Source organism: Platichthys flesus, chromosome 8 (assembly GCF_949316205.1).
Source record: "Platichthys flesus chromosome 8, fPlaFle2.1, whole genome shotgun sequence".
Lineage (NCBI taxonomy): Eukaryota > Metazoa > Chordata > Actinopteri > Pleuronectiformes > Pleuronectidae > Platichthys > Platichthys flesus.
In genome coordinates this window covers 16424274-16444787 of record NC_084952.1, presented here as the reverse complement: position 1 = coordinate 16444787, position 20514 = coordinate 16424274, and the positions used below count along the sequence as shown (strand labels likewise).

Here is a 20514-nt window from a genome sequence, read left to right as displayed (position 1 = left end):
AATGATAAAAAGACTGAACCACTTACAAGGACATTATTATCATGCATATTTCATAGATATAACTGCCATCTCAATATAGATACGCAAGCCCTGTTGAAGGCAGATGATTCAACTAAGTACAGTGCATCAACTTTAATGATCACTTTGAGCACAGACCAAGCTGAAACTGAGTCTGCTTTCTTTTTCCGTTTGTGTTGACAAGACATCAGCTTGATATCTGGAGACAGCTGTTAGCAAATATTAGCCCTGGCAGGGACCACTGAATGAAGTAAAATACACACAACGTTTAGTTGACTCCCGCCCCCCTTACATCTTGTAGCCAAATAAAATGTTTCTTCAACAAAAACAAACGGAGCTTGGATCAGTTTGCAGTTTCTCACTTCTTCTTTTCTGCAGATGCAACATCAAGACTCTCTATGATAGCAAGAGTTGACCATTCAGATTTTTACAAGAGATTAAGATAAGTTTATTTATACCAAACACATGCACAACACACTCATGCAATGGTAGGTAAATGTATCCTCTGTATTTAACCCATCTGGTGCAGGACACACAGAGCAGTGAGCAGCCATGTACGGCGCCCGGGAAGCAGATGTACGGGGAGTAAGGTGCCTTGACAGGGTAGGGAGAATTCTCTTGGATTTTTGGACAGATCAATCCAGGTTCGTCTTTTGTTGTCTCTCCGTGGAGTCGAACCAGAGACAAACCAGAGACCTTTTCTGCCCATAGTCCAAGTTTCTACCACTAGACCACCGCCTCTCCCACTAGACCAACGCCTCTCACTAGACCACCGCCTCTTGACTATAGGTTGAGAGAGTCTTGACTATAGGTTGATATTATAAGAAAGCTATCAGTTATGTTTCTTTACATTGCAATTGCTTTTTTGTGCAGAGTGCAATTACTGAATATCAACAAGGTAGCTTTTTATGTAAAACCCAAGCCATGGTCAATATCATTTACCCACATAACTAATAATGTGAAGGTTTGAATTCTCTAAATATCCAATTGGGAGGGCGTGGCCTTCCTCGCTGTTTGACTACAGTGGAAAAACAAGGTGCATCTACTCTACCTGCCAGCAAAGCCAATCAAAAATCCTAGATCTAACCAGCAGGAGATCAATGGCCAGGTCTGGGAAATGTTGCCTGACGGGCAGTTACTGACAGACTAGTGTTTTATGGAGGCTGTAAATATTCGAAAAGCCTTGGGGACACTAAATCTTTTCCCTGTTACATTGAGTGTAATTTGTTTTAATTATGCATTTAGATGAGATTACAACTAGATAAATTGAACTCCTTTCACCCAGGTCTTGCTTTAGGTGTATTGCACTTGGATGTTATCCACTTGGGTTTTTTCACAACATGGGGGAAAAGAAAAAACTTCTTTGAGCCATTCCACTTAATTCAGTCTATCAGTTCCCGACCACTAGATGAACAAAATATCCTTACCTAACAGTATGCTTTTTTAGCTTAAGTCTCATGAACTTTTTAAAGACCCACTGGGAACTCAATTAAAGATTACTTGGTGCGTACATATTTTTAAACTTAAATCAATAATAATTTTCTGTCGGGTAACACATATCTCATTAATATGTCGGGTAGACAGGGTAGATGGTCTGAAATTCATTCAACATATAATGTGTTTAAGTGAGAGGCCACCATGTTGGCACAGAGTAGCAGGCATAAAGCAAAATTCTGTCACTCACTGCGGATGCCTGAGGCAAAAAGACTGCAAGAGCTGGCTAGGGGAAGTGAGCTATTGCACGAGAGAGATGGACATAAACGGGGGGGCAGAAAGGATTGGAGGGACAGAAAAATCGGGAACGAGAATTCAACCAGGAAAAAGCCACGGGTAAGAGAAATGCTGAATAGTACAGAGTTGGAGACTATATTGAGATACAAGATGGCAAGCGAAGGGAGAGGCTAGGGTCCCAATGCAGTGGATAAGCATGTCCTTTTAATACAGGTCCAAATGATAATGTATCACTTCAAGTTGAAGAATTTAAATGTCAGTAGCCTAATATGTCAAAGCGACCTAGCATCGCTCTCTTATGTGAAATAAAACCCTGACAGCAACTGGGAACAAGAGATGCATTATTAATAAAAAAGTGGCAGAAACAGTTACACTCAACACCCACCATGCCAAACTGTCTTGACAATATGGAGTAATTGAGGTCATACTATGTGGCAGTGCTGGGGCAACATTACCCCCACTCGCCTTTCCCCTTCAATGGCTGAGTCCACAAGCTCTAGTCTTGTTAAATGATAATCACAACACTGTGCAAATGTACATTTCCACTCAGGATTGGAGGAGGGTAAACGGGATCCAACTACAAAACATATTCTGCATTTTAAGTAATTTTCCAAATATCTGCTTCCCACAAGCTCAAGTCCACTAAAAGCAGAGATTAAATTTCCCTACCTGCATGGGTGTGCCTTTGCATGTCTGTGCATGTGTTTGGGACGAATAAATGGATCTTAATCTTAATCAGTCTAACACAACGTTATCAGACTTTTTCAAATCAATGTGCTACAACTTCACGTTTTTCTATGTTTTTATAAAAACATAAAAACAAAGGCGTAAAATGTTTAAAATTCAAACCACATGACATGTTAGCCCTGGAATGAAACGGAAGATAATTCCGCACGCAGTCTTCTAAACTCAAATTTAGCTTTAAGGCCATAATACTAAATGCTTCAAATAGTGTAAAAATAATAGAGGCATTCATTTCAGGCGAATCATATATACTATCTTTAAATAATACATTGATTCTGAAATTTATAAATGACAAGACCTACTTGTACATATTATTAGAGGATCTCTTGTACAATGCAACTTATGCAACTTGGGTTGTATATGTGACAGTAAGCTTACTACAATTATACAAACCTTGACATGTTCGTGTCTGAGCTTATCTGAAAAAAATGAATTCAGTGTACAAACAGTAATCATAGCAACAGCTTAATGTGTTTAGAATGTCATCAAGGGTAAAGCCCTTCAACATTGTCATTTCATTGGTAATGGAAGTACATTCCTCAATGTCATGGTTTACTTAGAATATGTGGAATTTCAGAGTAAAAGCATTGCATATCTGCATAGGTCAGATCAAAGTAAATGCCGTTTGCAATCTTAGTGAATATTATTTTACCCGTAAAAAATTGCAGGCATACTGAGCAGAACTACACAAAAGTACGTGAAATATTCTAAAAGGCTTACGTGTCATCCTTGAAATGTCACTCAAAAAAAATGAGAACTAAAGGATCTCAGACAGAATTTTTTGTCTCAAGAGTCAAATAGGGAGAGGAAGAAACATGGAAAAAGTGGGGGTAGAGACATCTTGTAGCTTGAGGGAATGAAGGAGCAGAAGGAATGAGAGAGAAAGTGAATATGAGATAGGAGTCTATCAAGCAGCATCAGCTGTGAGTGTAAACCCATATGCTGTAATGGCAAAATATACTGATAAATAACTTGCACTGCAGTTTCTACACTCATAATTATATTTGCTAGGTATGAACTTGTAGTGAAAACCGACTAAAAAAAGGGAATTGCCTTGCTGCATAAATGACATTTCATTGCAGCTCTACCTTAGAATCATGAAAGAGACATCTCCATTAAGCCAGTGTGATGTTAGATTATTCTGCCAAGCTCAATCACAGTTATATGTCAACGTCTAAGATTGGTTTATAGGGATATTTCTCCCCAAATTTGAAATTCACTCATTATCTACTCAGCACTATGGCGTTGGAGGGGTGGGTAAGTATCTGAGTCCATAAAACTCTTTTGGAGTTTTAGGGGTGAATAGCGTAGCAGCCATATCCAATAGAATTTAAGTAACTGGTGACCACTTCTTCAAACGTAAAAAACTGAACAACAGGAAATGCCTCCATACTGTTCCTGCTGTGTCATCCAAGTGACAGTAAGCCCACCCTTCGAAGTAAACTATGTTTTGAACCTTAATGTCCACTGTTATCCTCATAGCTCAGAACTGCATTCACAAGAGGAGCACGATGAGCTCAGTGAAAACTTGCACATTCCGTAGCCAGCTCCAGCTCATCTCGACTCTGGCACCTTTGGCAAGAGCGTGTGCAGTGTGTGCGAGTGTTATGTAAACAACCGACATTTAGGCTAAAAAAAGTGTAAAGATTGATAAAGGGGCCCCCAGTTTCTTCAATTTTGTTGGATTTATCCCTAATGCTGTTTACTTAGGAAACTTCAAAAGTATTTTCTGGACTTCAACACTTCACCCACCCTTCCATCGGCATAATGCTAAGTAGATAATGATAGCATTTTCATTTTTCAGAGAACTATCCCTTTCAAGGCACCAGAAAATAAAAAGATGCACATGGTTGGAAATTACATATTTTGCTCCTCATTCATTTCCTACATCTGGTCAAATGAGAAGCCAAATCTCTGTAATGTCCTCTTGTCAGTGTGGTGATGGATCCCAAGTTCTCAGGTCATGCAAGAAGATGCTGAGTGACATGGAGGAGTTCAGTCAAGTAGAAAACTTTGAAGCAAACCAGAGATACTGCATGAATGGACTGAACCTTAAATAATCTGGCAATGTTCTGGATCAACAAAGCAAACAAACTACTGCTGCAATGCCTGTGCAGGGAAAGGATGATACACAGAGAGAAACATTTGGATCAACATCTGGTAATGATCTTGAAAATGTGCAGTGAAAACACTGAACAGCACAAAATAATTCAGCTATCATTCATTTCATCATTCTATTATTACTGTCTGTGACATGTCAAATAGTCTGCCCTGACAAATGGCCTCTTATCAGGTTACTAATGTCATATCCGCAGGCGTGAGCAATGATTTGAAACTAGTTTTAAAACCTGGTTTATTTGAGGATTCTCCTCAACTTTTTTGTGAATATGTCATTGAAAACCCATTCAAACATAGATAAAGCTACATTAATCTATTTATCTTGCTTAATGTATTCTATAAAAGCTGATTACAACAGAACAGAGGTAAAGGATAGAAATTGAGCAAAACAAAAGGCTTTACCATCCTTTTAATATCTAATACTTGCCCCCAAGGACAACCAAAGTGAAGCGAAATACTACTGTAGAATTACAAAGTACTACTTTGTCATACTTTAAACAAAGCTACACGCTCCAAAATGTAAAGTTACTGCAATTCATCAAATGCCACCTTGCTATGCAGTTATTATCTCTGCCAAAGAGTTACTTTGCAGAATCTCTCAAAACCTCCTCCAACACATTTCAGTGACATTGCATGATGCATTAGGCCAAGGGCCAGGAAGACAGAGTACATTTGGGTGCAGCAAGAACACCAATTTGCTCACCTTGTTAAGCAGGCAGGCTTAGGCTATTGCCCAGTTTTCTACTGTAGTAAATACCCTGGCTGAGCAGTGAGGCAGCCGATATGCCTGTTCTAGATTGGCCTATTTAGGATGTAATACTGTATTTAGATTATGTTAGGTTACCTCTTGGCTTAGGCGGGAATTTACTACAGGTAGTTAACCAGTTAGCGAGACATCCTAAAATTAGCAGTCAACTGTTCAGATAATGTCAGGTAATACAAAAAGTCAGAAATTCAAATACAAATCAATTTGCGTCGTTAAAATACTTGTGTTCTGGAAAAACTACTCATGTGTGTTGATAACTCTTACAACAAAATAATCACATATATGCAAGCTATTGAGACACAGGTTAAAAAGCTGATTATTTCCGGAAGACAAGTTTGCCTTACTGATTTGATTTTATGGTTTGCAACTTCAACATTATGAATGTGACAGAAAGCAGGGTTAGTGCACAGTAGAAAGCTACATTGGCCAGTGACTATGTTATAGCAGCTGTTTTTCACATCTATTACTTCGGTCTCTTCAAACTTGATGCCAGCTGAACAAGATTGGTGCATTGCTTGATTGGAGATGGATGGAGTTTGTGGCTGAGACAGATGGAGGCGACAAGCCATCACAGAATCGCATCAGAACAGGGGTGAAAATTTGTGTGTCCAGTGTCCACCCAGGCATCATGTTTCCATTACTGCGCTTGAAGCTGAAGCTGAGAAAATACCTGTAATGACTCTATAGACATAGGTAGCTAATGGTGGGTTTTTTATCCAGTGTGAGAGGGGCTTAAGAGTTAAAATACAGCGATAACAACCTGCCTGACCAGAATTTCACCAAGGAAATAAGGAGGCTGTGCAGTGTATGTCATTTCTTCTGAAAGCCAGCAAAAACTGCAGCAAACACAAACATCAGCATCATAGATTCTGAGACATTACAAAGCAATGATACTCCACACACTGAGATGCTGTTGTTACAGAAAGGATCAAGTAAATATTATTTGAGGGCTCCAGACTAACTGTTTACTTTTTACTGAATTGTGTTGTTTATTGTTAATAGTGTAAAGTGACCAGTGGTGAGCAGGAGTGTGGAGGGAGCGAACCAGACTAAACTCCAACCGCTGCTTCTGCTCTGATCCTAAATCGGTGGCACTAATCGTGGACCATGTACTCAACACTTTTTGACATCACTGTTTGACATTTAGCACCTCGTTCACTGCCTCTCCTCACTTATCTCCGCTCACTGTCCGTGTGTCTATCTGGTGTCAGTGTGTGGGTTAATGTAAACGCCGCAGCGGAAAGATGAAATGAGGAAGTGACATGACTGGATCAAATACACATAGACAGGCCAACTAAATGTTTGGTGCACCGGTGCGACCAAGGAAAATGTTTTAATCGCACTTCACAGATTTTAGGTCGAACTCCTGAATCCTAAATTATAAACAGTTCTTTATGTTATGTATTACAGACCTATTTGTCAAAGTTAGAAAAAAATTTCCAAAGAAGACTAAATGTGAATAAAAAACTAGAGAACTGGTTATGCTTACAGAGTCTAAGATAGTGACATGGCAAGAACAAGGAAATATCAAAAGCTGAGACACTTACGTTGCCCATATACTCAGACAGAAGGTCCTGAAGAGCCTGGCGCACAGAATTGCATTCGGCCACGATACGCTCCCTGCGGTCATCACGTGTGCAGGATGAGTCGGCCATGAGGGCAGCACCACTGATAATGCTCTCAAGGCGCTCCTCCAGGGAGGGACGGAAACGCTCCTCACTAAACGCAAGAGGGTCCACGATGATTTGTTTCTGTAGGGGAAGGAGCAGAGGGGAAATTACACATGGAGGGGGAAAAACTGCAAAAAGTTATTATGGCACACTGATCTCTCCTTCTCTGCCAATAACAGTACAGTTTCTGAAATAGTTATATAAACAATGGCATCTTTCATAAAAATGAAAAGGCGATAACAACATTTCCTGACTAATTCATGATATGGAAAGCAAAGAATTAAGACACAGTACCTTGTTAACCACATTAAATGTAATGGTAAAAGTTGAATGTTGGAGGAATTATGTACACAACATGGTAAAAGGTTTTGGACAATATCAACATATTTTCAGAGACTTTTCTGTATTAAAGTGCAATGTTGGGGGAAAAAATGAAAACCTGAAACAGCTTTATTCTTTTCAAATATTTGTCATCCAGGCAACACATCACTATTAATACATCACTGTACAAAAAAATAACTAAAGCATCTGAAAAGGAAAATGAACATTTCTGAATCGAAAGTCTGGTCAGAATTTCTTTTTGACATTACTGCTGTATATAGATGACAATTCATATTCAACTGAAAACAATTTGATTTGTTTTTCTTTTCTAAACTGGACCTGGGACTCTTCTCGATTGTTCTACCAAAAGAAAAAGATCAAAGTAAGCATGGGTGAATATTTTTTGTATATAGCCTTTTTAAGCATAAGCCTGTTTGCTCCACCGATAGTGTTTTGACTTTTATTGCTTCGACGGGAAAATTTATGGGCTCTGACTGGAGAAAAGGTGTAATAAAGGACCTTATTGAGGGATAGTGAGAGTATTTTCTAAGGACCCCATGAAAGATTCCACTATGAGTCAAAAAAGGACAGGTGTTGTACTACTGTATGTCTGCAAAGTGCACAAGATCCATTTCAGACAACAGATGAGCATATGAATACGTAATTGTATACATAAATGTATAATCCTTTAGTGAAAGAATTTGATTTGCTACTTTTGATTTGAGTGCTACAGTAGCAGACACCTTTTTATATCTGCAAGATGAGAGAGAACAGCCAAATGTCTGATTTTACAGGGACAAGCCTGCTCAGAGAGGCAACTAGTTGACATTCTAAAGAGGCGCTGCAGAGGGTTGAGATATCACCGTGACGCCTGTGGCAGCGAATCAAAGAAAGACAACTTCTCCATTGAACTCTGTACTTCTACAGATGTCTTGTTGCTACCAAATATTCAACAATTCAGTGGATAAAACTGAGGTTGATTAGGCGGCCCGTCCTCTATCACATCCACCTCCAGCTCCCTCCATTCCGTCTCATCTGACCTCATCTGCTTTCGTGTCATATTGCCATGGCAACAGGCACACGAGAGAGACAGAGAGGAGGAAATTTGGTGGGGGGGTGAGTCATGCTAATTTTGCCTTGCTCTTGAAGGAGCTAGTCGGACAAAGTATGCAGGTTTTTGGAGTGACTACCTGTAAAATATTAACTGATGCAACAAGTCTCAGATACGGCATTGTTGCCACTTGTTGGATGTACAGGGATCACTTAGGCTGCCAAAAGTGTAAACATGCAAAAAATGGCAAGGTTTAAGTACTGAGTTCGGTGACTATTTTGAGAAGCATAGCTTAATTAAGAACACTTCAAAATTAATGTCAAAAGGACTAACTTTGCTTCTTAAAAAGCTTAGCAAAAGTACATTTTTATAAGTCTTGCTAAGTGCTACTGACTCAGGTGGAAAATCTGCAGATGGGCCTAAGAATTTTGATGATTGGGTAAAGCATTGTGATTTACAAATGTAATAAGACTAAGTGATAGCCAGGTGTTGCATTAAAAAAGAGACAAAGTATGTCAAGGGAGCTCCTGGTTAAATAAAGGCCAAATTAAAGTTTTTTTATGAAATCTGCATCACTTAAAATTTGACAAACTAAAAGGTTTACATAACGGTAGCAATGGTGGTAACAGGGGTACACTGAGAGGATAGGCAGGTAGAAAGAGAGAGGGGCTGTGTTATGCAAAGATCTGCCTGCCAGCTGAGAACTGAATGCTTGTCAGGGAAAAGCACAGAGCTAAACCGAAAACTGCCAATGATATGCCAAGTTCTGAGTTCTAAAATCTGTGGTTCTTTTTGATGGTCCACCGACAGGGAGCGATATCTCCTAGTGCTCCCAGTCACCAGTCTGAATATGATGGACGGGTCAATTGTCAATGACTTTGGGAGACGGAGAGAGAGAGAGAGCATGACAGCGGGCCAACAAGAGTCAGGCATCGCTCTACAATTAGGCTATGGTGAAAAACACTCCATTATACATATTTTATGTCATTTTGAGAAGTGAAACAAAAATTCAGATCACATTTACATTGTGGAAGTACAAATTAAACTGGTGGGCCCCCACAGCCATGGTTATTATTGAGAAACACTGCTGTGAGGCTTCAAGGGCACATTACTCAAAACACATGCAGCAAATTGTGAAACTAAATAAATGATCAATACAAGAGCAGTGCTGCGTCAAGTGAAAGGGAGCAGACAATGGACACTTGTAGAGGACAAAATGGTAACTTGTGTTTCTATTGAGCTAATTGAAAGATAGTTTATGTGAAGCTTTGGATATTTTAAGTGTCTTTGGAAGCTGAATATGAACAATCTTCAGTACATTATATATATTTTTTAATAAAAAGGTGCTGTGAAAGTCTGACATAAGTCAATGTCAGAACCAAAAATCTGATTAAACATCTTTCTGTTCTTCACCACAGACTGCATCTGGTCCAATGTTTAATCCAACTGATATCATAATGTTTTTTCCATGTAAATATTATGATGATTACTGTGACATATATATGTTCCTTTAATAATATATATTAATTAGACAGGGGTACACTGAGAGGATAGGCAGGTAGAAAGAGAGAGGGCTATCTTGTTTGAATAACATTTAAAAAAAACCTGTTAACGGTTGAATGGGCAGTTTCATAAATCTTCCCAAAATAAAAGTTATGGTAATATTGCGGTTTGCCATGTTTTTCTGATAACTTCTGTAAAATATACCAACGTACTATCAAAGCTCAATAGCAACCAGCAGAGAAAGGGTTTATCTATATTTATATAAACTCAAGTTGATGACGAGTCCGGTATAAATGCAGCCTCATGTGCGCATCTTCTTCGTTTGACAGATAGAAGCAAAACAAGGAATGTAGTATGACTCACAATAATATTTTGAGGTACCCTGAAGGCATTTCCCAATTTGTCCACATATCTCATCCTAATTTCCACCTTGACCCCTAGCCCTCAAGGGTTTTGGTCATTTTATGATTCAGTTGGGTTTGCTATCACTATATGACCTCACTATATCCTTCAAAAACACGCCTTCATCTAACTCTGTTAATAAACCCTTTTAATTGAAACTGAGCCTTTTTACAGATGGAAAAATATGATGTTTTGAATTGATCTGGCAGATACCTGGATGTGATTTGATCTGTAAACTACTCATCGGACTTACATCAAAATTGTTGAGGGCGTAGGCAAGTTCTCCTCCCCCTGCTGGATGATTGAGTGCAGAGTCCTCAGATGCGGTGGCCTGGGCAGCGTTGGAGATTCCAGAGACTGCATGCTGCAGCTGTTTGTAGATGAGGTCACGGTTAGCCTTGTAGGCTGCCACGTCGGGGTGCTGGAGGCAAGCACGGGACGCTGTGTACAGCATGGGGATGTTCCTCTGGAGAACCCCACGAGCAGCAGCCATTTGGTCCTTGTGCTGGACATCCTTTAGTTCCTAGCAGAACGGGATTAAAAGGAAAGTGAAAATATGAAAAATAAAAAGGGTTAAACTAGAGGATGGAATACCTACAGGGGGCGGGGTGGTAATGTATTTTAAATTCAAAATGGGCCTGTCATGCCCTTGTGGGGACACTAAGTGTGACAGAGTTTGTTCTGGATGACCCAGATTTATTTCTGTCCCCTGCGGTAACACAACAGTCATAATCAGGCCATTATAATATGCCTTTGCAATTTAATGCACTGCTCTTCAGACCTCTGCATTATATTGCAATTACATTTTCATAGGAGGGAGGAGATGAGATAGTGATCGCTGAAATAGACTTTCAGCTTAAAAAATACATTGAATACACAAAACCTCTTCTCCAAAAGGAACACTAACAGGACTCTACTTCTGCTTGAGAAAAAAGTTGTGCCACCCTATTACTTCCTTCATTCAGTTAAGTTAAACACATTTTGTTAAGTAAAACTAATTTGCTCACAAAATCATCACAGATTACTCTTCGGTGTTTTCAAGGAGACATAAAAGGGGAAATATCAGAAACATCATTTACTGATTTCATTTTTAGTGCTTGAAGAATGTACATACAGTAAATCAAATATTTTTTTTCTATATGATGTAATGGCTGTATTAATTTCATTAACCTACAGAATTACTATCTCATGACTGTATGCCCTCGCTAACCAGTCAAGTTTTATCCTCGTCTTTCTACATTCATGTTTAGTGGGGACATTAAAGAAATTTAATATAAAAGGAACTAAATGTATTTAATGCCATAATTAGCATATTAATTATTGAGTTAACGCATCAAAACACTATTCACTAGGCTTTCTCCATATGCAGTGATTTGCATGTGTGTCTATCTCCTTGATTCTTTCGAAGAATGTGATGGGATATGTTTTATAAATGTGTCCTTTGTTGAATACCAGGAACACCACAGTAGAGAAAAACATTGTAGATGCCATATCTGATCACAAGGAAAAGGCTTTTGTCATTTTGTTTCTCAAGCCTGTATGCTCCTGCATTCCCACACCACGTCCTTGCAACTGGTAATTGATTGTTCATACAAACATACATACATGCATGTAGTAGTTTATGCATAAGGCACTCTTTCTGTGGTTTACTTTCTATTACAACTCTACTTACAATTTCCTATGACATTTGGATAACATGTTTTGTAAAGATTGACAGGAGCAGTAATACCCACTCATGTACATGATGACCTTCAGACACGGTCAACTCCATCAATCCCCTTCTCCCGCAATCAGAACCTGTCTCTCTTTCATGCTAACTTGTCCTTACCTGTTGTCTCTTGGCAGCCATCATATTCAGCTTGTCCACCTCTGGTTTCAAGGCTTTATATTGGATTCCCAGGTCCTGTTCTGTTCCTGCATTACGCACTTTCACCAGACTGTCCTCCACCTGACCATGGAAGATAGAAAAGGTTGGAAAATTGAATTAATTTATAAAAAAGAAATATGCAAATCTTGGTTAATATCTATGACCTAACTTCAAAATCTTGCTTATTCAGTTTTCCCTTATTATTTACACATGTTGGGATGAGCCTCCACTAGCCCAGAAGATATCGCGCAGCTCCCGTCATACCATAAGAATAAGTTTAGCTGTTTTCAGATTCAAGTTGAGAGGAACTGATATGGCAAAGTCTTACAGATAAGCATGTTTATATAGTGCAATATGCATACAACTCTGACAATCTCACCAGTTTCAGTTGCAGTAGAAGTTTGTAGACATCAGACATGTCAGCCAGCACCAACAGATGTGTGACTGCTGACAGGAGGGCTCTGGCAGCACGAACCATATTACCCCTCTTCACAGAAGAGCAGGGGTCTTCTGCAAATTCTCCAGAAGACTGGCGCATGGAGTCACCTGAGAACAAATGACAAAACATCTGCTGTAACTTTTAAAGTGTAAATTACAAGTTCAAATGAAACACAATTCAAAACAGCAAGAACTCTCCTGGAACGCCAGCTGTGATTAATTAGTTTTTAGTGCTAAAAGTGCACTAAATCCTCAATTGACTGTGACCAGGAAACAGTTTTCCATCAGTTTGCAGTGATTACAGAAGAAATATTTTAACACCAAGCTGTGACCATTTGATTAACTCAGCACTTGCCTCACCCGGTTATGAATTAAAAATGTGATATTGAAATAATATAATAATGTATTTGTGTATTTAACCATTAAGTAAGACAAAATTCATCACCGATAAAAACATTTTGTTACCATTATTGGCAGTATTTTTGATACAAGCCTACAGTAGCTGTAGTAACATCGGTGGTAGTATTAGTAGTGGTGGGAGTACTGCAGCATGTTTCTGTGAGGGGTCACAGTCAAAATCAATAGAAAGGAGGATGGGTGTTCAGGAGCGGACAACTGTTTGGCACATTTTCCCTGACTGACTTGGGTCAGCATGTGTCATCAAGAGGGGCCGTGACACACACAGACGCCCACACCTCTTCAGTGTCCGGTAATAATTTCTGCTTTCAACTGGACGTGCACACACACAAAAAAAAAAAAAGGAGGTCAAAGCCACAACAAAAGGCTCAGTGTCTGGTTTGTCCAGCTCCCTGCTTTGTCCTACATTGGCTGGGCCTGCACAGTTGGCTGGGCACACAAATGGACTTTGTAGGCTCACATTATGAACAAGACAGTAAATCCTAAAACAGTTAACTTCAGAAGAGAACTGGCCGAAATTAAACTGAAAAAAAAATGAATGATAGGGTCAAACCAACAAAAGGATGATTACTTATATCGTCCACTTTACTATGATGTGGTACAGCTCTAAAGAAGCTAAGCATATTAAAAAAAAGGGGGGAATTGTCTATATTACATTTCATTAACTGTTGCTTTTATCCAAAGCGCCTTACAATAAGTGCATTCAACCATGAGGGTACAAACCCAGAGCAACAAGAATCAATCATATATACTTTTTTACCAATGTAGTTTGATCAGATATTTTTTGTATTCAGCAGCAGTTTGTTCTCAGTTGTTACAATCTTGCTAAATACTATTTCTTAGACAGTAGTGTATTTAGAAGGCAGCTCTCTTTTTTGGCACCAATGCTAAGAGAGAACTGCTTTCAAACAGGATGTCCTTCCACTTTAGCCAAAGTGTGCCAGGGCTGACTCAAACAACCTTGAGCGTATACAGGGTTACGCTCAAGGTTGAAAGGGATGACGATACTTTTATTGTCAGAACACATCCGACATTTTTTGTGTGTCATACAGCAGCTCCATTTACAAAATCACAGCTACCCAAAATTAAGAAAGGAAGTAAAAAGACCTGCATTTAACATAATAAAATCACAATAGGTTAACACAAAAGACAACACTACAAACTTTTAACGGTATGAAACAAAGAAGATGACGCTCTAGGCCCTTTAACCTACAATTGGTCTGGGATTAGGTTCAATATTGATTTCCGGTAGGCATGCAACATAAAAGGCAATACTAAAAAAGGACTGCGCAATAAACTAAGTCTTACAAACTGGCTGATTGATCAGTCTGGAGTTAGTGCCATAGTGTATTTTATGAAGTCAAAGCATAAGTGTACTCTTGCACTCCTTGATAAGAAATGAGCTGTATTTAGATACAATGTGAAATTTGGCTTAGACCCCTGAAATGTATTAAAAAACTGTTTTTTCAAACTGACTTAACAGCAGACGACTGGATGTGTGATGCTCAGACTCATTTCCTCACTCATCAGTGATGCCACTTTCTCTTAAGCCCAATTCATGCTTGTGCGTCAAAGCTACGTTGCAGGTATGCACATAATCTATACAATACAAAAATACAACGAGTCATTTGTTTCATCAATATTCTTGCAAAGAAACAGTTTCAGAAAATGCACATTTAACTTCAGTGAAGCAGTGTGTTATTGTACCATCAAATCTTTAGCACAAAGATCGGAATCAGATTCCTGTTACCCGACAGAGAGCTAAAGCTGTTGTTGCAAATGATTGACAACACAGACCTCAAACACAGTCCACATCTTCAGGCGGTTATTCCCCCCCTGTAAGCAAAATCAATAGGGCCATTTTCAGGGGGCAGATAGTGATCAGGGCTCCTTTAATAAACTTCCATCCATCTAATGCTCACCTGCGGCCCACCAAGTGCACGGTGAAATGATTAAAATGTATATCACGCAAAAAGCTTTCCAAAACAGGACAACAGAGACTCAAGACGGGGAGGAAAGGACAAAAGGGAGAGAACAAGGAAAAGTACAGAGAGAAAAGGCTTAGTAAAGGAAGTGTTTACAGGATAAGAAATGTCTACTGTAGAAATGTGTATTCTGATTTCTATTGTAAATAAAAATTTTATATAATATTCAGAAAATAATTTAACTTGCGCCAAACATCCACCACATTTCAAATAATTTGAAAACCGGGAAAGGGATTTCTGGCATCTTCTACATGAATTTTATGCACAGTCATCCTCAATGATCATGTCAGAATTGTTTCTCCCATTTTAAACAGCTGGTAAGCCACAGCTGGTTGTAAAATGTTTTCAGAATCCAGTGGGGGTGGGGGGGTGTTACCCTACTCAATGGCCGTATTATCAGTCTAGGCACGCTCCACTGAGCAGCATGGCATAGCTGACAGCCAGGCCTAGGCACCAGCTAACAACAGTCACTGAATTCCGGCCCAGTGACGGCTTACCACGACGACAGTAACATTCCTGGGCAATGAGCACAGCACAAGCCATCTAGCAACATGTCATCTACCTCCCAACTACTCAGAGCAGTACTCGAGCAAGGGACACAGTATAACTCGCTGGGCATCTGGGGAGAGGAGACAGTGACACAGATGTTGCTTCACAAGGTGATAACAGCCACCCTGAAGTCAAAGCTCCCCGGTCTCAACGGTCTGCTATTGTGTCAAGAGAGAGACACATATTCAGAGAAGAAAGGAATAATTGAGACTTCTAAGTGTGGTTGCTAGATGATATAACCTGTTATCACAAGACAAATGGTAATTTCATTGGCAGGTGATTGGATGGTGGATTCCTGTTTTGAGACTTGTGGGAGGTATGCAATTGAATTGGAAATGGACTGTGTGTGGATTGAGTCCCGCAGGCAAGTGGATATAGTCATTTAAATACATTTGACATCATCAATGACATCTTTCGACATTTTTTTCCCTTTATCCCTTGATGAAGGACAAGCACTTCCTTCTTCTGATCACCATGGAAACAACCAAAAAGGAGGAATTTTCATTATAAAATCGGACCAAAAATGTATGCGTGTTGATAGATACCTTTTGTGTCACTTCTGCCGCACAATGAGCAGATAACCTTTTACACAGGAATCTAGACAAATCTCAACTACCAACGCATTCCCTACAAAGACAAGACGAGCCTCCTGGTGTTTGATGATTCACTTTTGATTTCGTCATCGTCATTACAGACAAATTCAGCTCCAGAGGCTGAAAACCAATGTGCTCTACAGACTGGCACAAAGGATCCTTTTAACACTAGTCTGAGCAGGATAACACAGGTAAATCAAGCTGAAACTTGTAACTGCTGCTGACAAAGAACCATCAACGGTTTTTCTGCAATCATAACAGGGCAAACAGGACATGTTTACTCCTTCATTTATTTTTTACCCTGGTTGCGTAATTTAAAAGAATATAAAAGAAAACTTCACTACATTTTCTCACCTTCACTGATAGGACCGATTATAAGCCTGAAAGGGGGAGAGAAAGAAGGTGAGGGCTTGCAGCAGTGCGGAACCAAACCTGCAGCTCCTCCTGCAGAGGATTCAAGCCTCATTATATGGGATTCTCGCTATACCTACATTCTATGGTGTTAAAACAAGTCAAGAAGTGGCGGTTTGGGTAGAGTTCCTGACATCGGGCCTTGCTCATTTAGGTGCATATTCTCATGACGATCTCTCAGGTTGCTGATGCCGGAATGGTGGGTTAACAGTATTTTACTGGGCTTGCAAATGTATGTTTCGATTCGACAATTTTGCGTTCTACTAACCAAAACCAAAAATGTTTTCCAACAGGAGTTTTAGATAGCTTTAAGTGCAAATCACTGCCAATGTTGAATTATTTACACATTTGAGCGTCTTTGATTCCTGTCTGCCGTACAGTGCATACACTGCAGGGGCTCAGGCTTTCGCCACAGACAGCCCCAGCAGTGCCTCTTATTCCACCCCCAACTGAATATTAATTCACACAATAGAATATCTGTTTTTATTCTTTGACAGCCCAACAAAGGTCTTATGCTGCTCAAGCAAAGGGATGGGGGAGAATTTCTATTATAATCAGGAGGACTTCAGTGGAATTATATTGCAGGGAATAGCAAGGTATTGGCCATGGCAAAATTATTATCCCACTATAAAAATGTCTATGTTCCTACTGAAAATATAAAATGAAGATGGATTATTTTGATATTTACGCACTATACAGCAGAAAGAGACTTGTAATAAACATACTACAAAAAACTAGGACAATTTTTTCTATGCACCAAAGCGTTATGATAGACAATAACATTGAATTATTGCCCGGCCTTAATTTATGGAGTCTTCTATTAACTTGCTATCGCATAATCTCAATAGAACAGACAAGAAACATAAAATAGAAATACTACAAAACACCTTAGGCTTAAAAGAGTGAGGCTAGTGATGCTGAAGTCCATATAACCTCTGAGCAAACTTACACTGAGCTGAAAGAACCCATGAACGTCTGAATGGACACATAATTGATTAAGATCCTTGTAGGTGGCATGGTAATGCCAGTGTATGGACTGACCAAAAGTGAACCATATAAAGTCTAATAATGGGAGCCCTGAAAACCTAACCGCAAGTGGAAATCTATCGGGCTCAATGCATCATCTTATTGCAATGTCTTCAACTGGGGCAGATGACATGTACATAGCTTATGATTTATGTATTATCCCAGCTATCTTAAGAGGTACTCTGTACCAGCTAGAAACAACACGCTACTGCAGTATGCATTTTCAATTTACCTTGCTTGCGGACATCTTCCACAGCTGCAGTCAGCTCATCCTTGAGGAACTGACTTTCCTTTGCAATCTTTTCTCCTTTCTCCAGGAAGTTCTCGGTAGCATTTTCCACTGAAGCAGCCAAAACATGAGCCTTCTTTGAGCGTCCCTTCTTCTTGTTAGATGGACCTTTGTTGCTGGAGTTTACCAAAGTGGTTACCTATGTATGGCAGGAATACAAAATGGCTCAGTGTAACAGGTAATGTCAGAAACAGCAGCTTCGGGATCTTAAATGTAGTAAACAAAGTATGGTTGTAAGGGTCATTTTCACAGGCAAAACCTATGACCCCGCTGTACTAGCTTTTAGTTTCTTATCAAAAGAATTAGCATCCACCAATTGAGTTTGTATGTAGAATACATAATTGTCACCAAATACATCTTTAATGATTTAATAAAACACATTCAAATAGTTGCTTGTTTTCAAGCATTTTTTCTCACCAGGATGTCAATTCCCCATATGAACTATCTGATCCTATCTCATAATTATGGATAAAAATACTCTTTGTTCACATTACCTGGGTGACCAGGGGCTCAAGCAGCCTCTCCACTGCAAGAGTGCGGATCTCCAGACTCTTTGGATCCCATTTAAAGTTGATGTTTGCTGTGTTGATGGTCGTCATGGTGTCTGGAATTTTGAGCAAGTAAACAGAAATTTAAAACAGAAGACCAGGACCAAGTCAATTTCCTTCTACATGCAATGATGAAACACAATTCAGAGGGCATCAAACGGCACAAATAAATGACTCTCTTTCAAATAAGAAGACTGTGGTTGTATGTTACAAAAGACTGCTTTTTGCTTTTGCCAATAAAAAGGAAAACCACTTTAGAAGATGCAGTCAGTAAAAAAAGTTTGCTTCCCAAATCAATATTCCTTTATGAAATTCAGACTACTCTCTAAAGGCCTGTGCAATAGTCAAAATATTAGGTCCCTTGTTAGAGCCAGCACTGCCTCATCTCTCACAGAATGTCTGCCAAAAGCCGAGCACAGTAACACTGTGGCCCAATTTCGATTTCTCTTTTCACTCAGGGGCTGCAGCTCCATTGATTAGCTATCAAACATGGAGGGGCAGGGATAATCAGCGAGCCCTGAGGGCTGAGGGCCTTAAGCTGAAAGGCTGGCCAGTTGTAGTATGAGAACAATAACCTAACTAGCCATTAGCCTATATTGTTGATTATTATACCAAGCTATTAAATACACCACAAAAATATTTGAAGGACAACTACCCAACATTAAATCCCACTGATTTTTTACTGGATGGAGGAGCTTTGTGTTTTACGGTCATGGATTGCACTAGGATGGGTTATAGTTGCTCTGATCTATGACACCCTTTAAATTTGAACCAATCAGAAAGAAGAAGAAAATGCCAGGCAGTATGGATGGATGCAGATGGTCTGTCGCATTGTCAACTTGTTTTATCCGTCACAATAAATCCCAAGCACAAGCTCGTCATGTTTTTCCACAGTATTCACTGAGGCCCTCATCTGCAATTACTTGTCAACCACTGCATGTTTAGCGTCACACAAACCAACAGATGCAATATATAATAATGATTTAACCATGACAGCAGCTTTGTTTTGTGGGGGCTTTGAGATATCCACTGCTGTGACATATGTGCCTTTATAATAAATACCGTAGCACGTGAACTGAACAACTACACCGAGAAACTAGGCCCTGAAGGCATTTACTGAGACAACCAGTAACTATTTAATGATTGCAATCACAGCCGGTCTGGTGATTATTCCAGGTAACTGCGACATCACTGGTGAAATTCTGTTGACTTCCTCTGTGAGGGTCTGGGTGTGGCGTGAGGAGTTCCAGGGACAGATATCTGCGGATCTGATCAGATGAAACTAAAAGTCTGTGCAGGGCAAAAGGCCCCATAAGGTGATTGCGGAAGTGCCAAGCAAACGAATACAGTAGGTCCGAGAGAAAACCAGAGAAAAAAAAACCTTTGATGTAATAGTTTACGAAGAAAGACACAAATGTACATGTTTAGCACGTATTCGAACGGGACACCGGGGCGGGTCGAGCTCCAGGTGAGCTAGATGCTAACAGCGATAGGTGGGGTTACACCTGTTGCTGCTTACTTTACCTGGATTTGTGATTGTTTACACGGCTAAAGTTTGCACCGTTCGTTGTAACGGTAACACATAAATGGTGCTGTTAAACTCCGGTGCTGTACAGACTTCCAATGGGTTGTTCTTTAATTAGGACACCGGATACGTTTAAGCCAACTTAGCTAACCTAGTAGCTTAGTTGGTTACCTGCTAACGTTCGCCGTAGCAGACACGGCACCTTGCTAACGCTAATGCTAGCCGACACAACAACCCTCAGCGGTGGCTCCGTTAGACCGCTTTAAAGCTGCGGGGAACTTGGGCTGTGGTCTTAAAGGCCTGTCCCGTCCACTGCCAATAGCTGAAGTATCTGTCCCGAGTGCGGCTGCAGTAAAAGTTGGTCAACTTACCGACAACAGTCCGCTACTAAACCCCGGAGTTTAAAAGTTCAAAATGGAGGAAGCAGAACTACGGAATTCCTGGGCTGAAAACTTTTCCTCCCCTCACCGACTGGAACTCAGCTGCGCCACCGAGCAAACACGGCGCACGTTTGACGACAAGTTGACCCGAGCAGTTGGTTC

At 39.9% G+C, this 20514-nt stretch overlaps 1 protein-coding gene across 2 annotated transcripts in view; it reads right to left on the bottom strand.

Moving 5' to 3' along the window:
* Positions 1-20514, bottom strand: part of ctnna1 (catenin (cadherin-associated protein), alpha 1) — a 71797-nt gene that overhangs the window by 51151 nt on the left and 132 nt on the right. Inside the window, exons 1-7 of one of the 2 annotated variants that reach the window (XM_062393600.1) lie at positions 20344-20479; positions 18394-18503; positions 17843-18038; positions 12571-12737; positions 12153-12272; positions 10578-10847; positions 6925-7128 (exon numbers count right to left, since the gene is read on the bottom strand). In XM_062393600.1, the coding sequence (XP_062249584.1) occupies positions 6925-7128; positions 10578-10847; positions 12153-12272; positions 12571-12737; positions 17843-18038; positions 18394-18498 (1062 nt within the window). In that variant the 5' untranslated portion in view covers positions 18499-18503; positions 20344-20479. Of the gene's footprint in view, positions 1-6924; positions 7129-10577; positions 10848-12152; positions 12273-12570; positions 12738-17842; positions 18039-18393; positions 18504-20343; positions 20480-20514 lie in introns of those variants that run through there. The other variant, XM_062393599.1, reaches the window with a different exon arrangement.